This window comes from Hydractinia symbiolongicarpus, chromosome 13, assembly GCF_029227915.1.
Source record: "Hydractinia symbiolongicarpus strain clone_291-10 chromosome 13, HSymV2.1, whole genome shotgun sequence".
Taxonomy (NCBI): Eukaryota; Metazoa; Cnidaria; class Hydrozoa; order Anthoathecata; family Hydractiniidae; genus Hydractinia; species Hydractinia symbiolongicarpus.
In genome coordinates, this window is record NC_079887.1 from 20986018 (window position 1) to 20991071 (window position 5054).

Consider the following 5054-nt stretch of genomic DNA (forward strand, 5'->3'; position numbering starts at 1 on the left):
TCGTCTGTTAGCATAAACTTCATCCTCTAAAAAGCACCAGTCCACGGCCCTGTCTGGTTGCCAGGCTATTGGGAGAAGCTCCTTATTAATTCTGACCTTCTCAGCTTTCCTCTGAAGTTAGGCCTCGAGTGATTAAGGCATAATGTTTATACTACTATACATGTCCCGGGAGATTTCCTGCGTCTTGATATGATCCGGTGTGTTATTGAATGTACTGATATCCTCTACAACGGCTATATCACACGTTTCATCCGTCTTGAATCGGTCCGTCACATAGTCGTACATACGGGGCATCTCTTCAACGACCATGTCGCACATGTCTTGAACTGATCCGGGACATATTCGAACATGTGGGGTACTTCTTAAACTATCCAGTTGCACATGTCTTGCGTCTTGATATGATCTGGGGGATTCTTGAACCAGCTCATCCTTATCACTACATACATTTTTTTCCCTGGGGTGGTCAAAAAGTTGAGTATAGGAATTTCCTATGCTCAACATGTTGGTCACGTGTTGCTGCGCATGCCTTCATTTTTTTGTTGATTGTCAGCGGATTTGCGGGATGTCGTCATGTGACTCTTGTGATGAAATCTGTGAGGTGTTTTTTTGTGTTTGTTGGTTTTTATAAGGGTTTGACCATGGAAATTTGAAAATGTGTATATATTGACTCCTTACTACTACTTCCTTCTAAAGTTGTTCTTATAAAAAATGTGCTAATGTATTTATTATAATCAAATGTTTTAGCTGTAAGCTCGTTTAATTCTCGTCCCCAAAGCGCCATAGGATAAACCTAAATTTTGATGTCAGCTCGAGGGCTGGAAATGTTCTACAAAACTTAGAAGGACAGCTTTGTATATGCCAACATTCCGCTTCGATGCATAAAAACGTTTTCCTAATTTTTGTTTGGAGAATGTCAATAAACCAAGAGCAAGATGGCGGATGTGTTTTCTTTAGCGCTGAACTCGACGCACATAAAACATGGTATAAATTCTTGTTAAAATCGTGGTATATCTCAGTAATCTTTGATGTTTATGCAGAAACAGACAGCAACAGCCAACTAACGATTAAAAATATCCAATTTCGAGAGATTATTTCGTATCAAACGGAAAAAATGGAAGAAAAGATCGACCTCATGCTACAACAAATAAACAAAATCGAAAATCGTCTAGGAGGTATCGAAAGCACCCTCACAGTAATGAAAGAGCTTCAATCCGATGTAGATACAATTAAAAAAAACCAGTGCGGTATTATAGAAAAACAAGCAAGTCATGACACTACGATTAACAACCACACAGAAGAAATTACTGGTCTGAAGTTCACATGTGACAACATTCTATCACGAAACACAAAAATTGAAACGGACATCAGTGATCTTAAAAAAGAGAACAAGACTAAAGAAGGGAAAATCAACAAGCTCAGAGCCGAAATTAACGATCTGGAGCAATATGGGAGAAGGGTGATGGTCGATATCAGAGGCATACCTAGAGTTCAGAATGAAGATACAACACTTTTGACGACACAACTGGCTGAACTGATGAAAGTAAAAATCGAAAAGGAAGATATAGACATCAGCCATCGAACTTCCAACAAAAAGGAGGCCAGTATAATAGTAAAATTCAACTCAAGATACAAACGTAATATTTTTTACGAAGGTCGAAAGAAGCTGAGTGAAAAGACCATCCAAGACTTGGGGTTTCAAGGATCTACGAAAATATACATAAACGAAAGTCTGACATCAGTGAATGGAGAACTCTTCCGTCAGGCAAGAGAACATTTATTGAGCAAGAAATTAGTAAAGTATGTGTGGACAAAAAATGGGCAAGTTTACGTTAGAGAAACAGACACTGCAGATATCATTAACATTAAATCAAAAGATGATATTTTTAAATGTGCATCAGATCTTCAGTGATTCAATTTTTATTCACTTTTTTGTTCTCTTTCATTTATTTCTTCATTTTTATTTTTATTTCACTTATTCTTCGCGTTATATCTTTTGTGTTATGACTATTTTGAACTTTGACTATGTCATCTAACAGGATTGAAAATGTGATTTGTCACATCTGCAACAAAATAGCACTTAATAACTGTATTCTCTGTGATTTGTGCAACACATGGTTACATGTGTCTTGTCTCAAGATGACTAAAAGTACTTTCAATAAGCTTTCTCAGGAAGAAGTCCCATGGTTTTGTAGACAATGCATATATAGAACCCTTCCATGTACAACTCTTACTGATATAACATTGAATTCTCTAACTTTTAACTCTTGTATAAGCGATAATTTCAAAGAGTGTGATTTCTGCAACAAAAACATAAAATGTGTAAATTCCACCGTAACCTGCAGCACTGGTAAACACAAAGTCCATTTAAAGTGTGCAAATTTAAACAAAACTAAACTTAAAAGCATTAACATAAACAACTGGATATGTAGCAATTGTAACTCCTTTCCTTTTAACGATATGGATAGTGAACAACTTTTTAACCTAATGTATAACTCATCGCTTGATAAGTATGACAACTCATATCTAATAAATAAAAATCTTGATGATCTACTAAACCTCCCTAAATTAGAGATTGAACACCCTAATAATATAGGTAGAGATGATGCCAGCTCATCGGTTCTAAATTTTAACTACTATAGTCTTGAAGATGTTCATAAACTAACACAATCAAAGCAACTCAATGCTGCATTATCCTTCTTGCACACAAACATACGATCTTATCAAAAAAACATTTCTAATTTGTGTGATCTAGTTCATACTCTAGAATACAAATTCGACATCATTGGCCTATCAGAGGCATGGCACTCCTCAGGTAAGGAAATTAATTCAATAACCCTATCAGGTTATCACCCATATGAATTTATCAGTGGAAATTCTCAAAATGCAGGATGTGGTTTTTATATTAATTCTGAACTCAAATATATAGTAAGAGATGATCTTTCAGGAGTAGTTAACGAGAGTAATGAGGAATTCGAAATATTGTTTATTGAGATTTTTAATGATCACTCCAAAAATATATTGGTAGGAGTAATATACAGGCACCCTAAATGTAACACTACAGAGTTTCTGGCCCATATGCAAAAGTTACTTTTCTCTATAAACAAAGAAAATAAAAAAATAGTAATCATGGGAGACTTTAACATCAACCTTCTCCAATTCGAAGAACATCAAGAGCCAAATTCATTTTTGGAAATAATGTTGAGTAATTTTTTACTTCCACACATTATACAACCCACTAGAATAGCTAAAAGTTGTAAATACACATTAATTGATAACATTTTTTACAATGATATTTTAGATGAATGCATCAGTGGAAACCTTATTCCACATATAACAGACCACTTACCAAATTTTTTAGCCATTGAAGACATTCATACGAGTCGCGTGAAGAACAACAAAAAGGTAAGAGATTATACAAACTTCAATACAAAGGAATTTCGAAATGAACTTATGGGTATAAATAACAAACAAGAATTAACTTCAATGGATGATGTAAACCTAATGTATAATGTATTTCATGATAACTTGACAACTGTAATAGATAAACATGCACCATTGAAACCAATGTCAAAAACTCTATTGAAAAGATCTGTAAAACCATGGATAAATGATCACATGCTACTTATGATAAAAGAAAAGAATCAACTCTATGGTATGTTTATGAGAAGTGGCAATAGGCAAGCATATACTCAATATAAATTCTTGAGGAATAAAATAAATCATAGTATCAAAATTAAAAAATTCCAATACTATAAAAATTATTTTGACACCAATAAAAACAACATCAAAAAGTTCTGGAAAGGAATTAATCAGTTTTTGAAAAGGAACAAAAATCAAAACACACCAACTGCTATAAAGCAAGATGGTAAAACATTCACTGATCCAAAAGACATTGCCTCTTTGATGAACTTATATTATGCAAATGTGGCTCCAGAATTGGTCAAAAAATTACCAAAAAGTTCTTCCAAAAAAAATTTTAACGACTTTTTAAAAGACAGAAACCCTTTTTCATTTTTTTGCTCTGCAGTTTCTCCACAAGAGGTGGAAGACCACTTATCTAAGTTGGATCACACTAAAGCAGTTGATGTATATAATTTCCCTATAAAACTCATAAAACAAAATTGTGATCTCCTATCTGAACCATTATCTATTATCATTAATAAATCATTCTCTGAAGGTGTGTTTCCAGACGCATTGAAATATGCAAAAGTGATTCCTTTGTTTAAAAATGGGACAAGGCATGAAGCAAAAAACTATAGACCGGTATCGATTCTTCCGTTATTTGACAAAATAATTGAAAAAATTATGCATAAAAAACTAATGACTTTCTTGGATCAATACAAAATAATATCTCCTTCGCAATATGGATTTCAAAAAGGTAAGTCAACTAGCTATGCAGTCCTGGATCTAATTACCAAAATATCTTCTTCATTAGCAACTCAGAGTCACTCTATCGCTATCTTTCTTGATTTTGCCAAGGCATTCGACACAGTAAACCATACTATACTACTAAAAAAACTAGAACACTATGGAATTCGTGGAATAGCTAATAAATGGTTCAAGTCATATCTATCCGGACGGACACAAAGTGTATCAGTTTCTAACATTCTGTCGAGTGCATTACATATTAGTTGTGGAGTTCCACAAGGTTCAATCTTAGGACCAATATTATTCTTACTTTACATAAATGACATCTCTAATGCTTCCCCTTCTTTTAAATACACACTATTTGCAGATGATACTAGTTTATTTATTGATAGTAACAACAAACAAGAATTATTTAAAAAAACTAATAACGAGCTAACTTCTGTCTGTGATTGGCTTATTGCAAATGCTTTGAGCCTGAATGTTACCAAATCTAACTACTTATTTTTTAGCAAAGAAAAACATGTCGATATCCCGGAGATCAAGTTACTAGGAAAGAACCTGACTCGTAAGAATTCTGTCAAGTATTTGGGAATAATAATAGATGACGAACTTTCCTGGGATAATCATATACAATCTGTTTTAAGTAGAATTTTACAAGGTATTGGTATCCTAAGGCGTCTCGGTCC

General features: G+C 33.9%; 1 protein-coding gene across 1 annotated transcript; it reads left to right on the forward strand.

Annotated features, from left to right (window-relative positions):
• The first annotated feature begins 910 nt into the window (after positions 1-910).
• Positions 911-1909, forward strand: LOC130623194 (uncharacterized). The gene has a single exon (XM_057438676.1). The coding sequence runs from the start codon at positions 911-913 to the stop codon at positions 1907-1909; it is 999 nt and encodes a 332-aa protein (XP_057294659.1).
• Positions 1910-5054: the final 3145 nt, after the last annotated feature.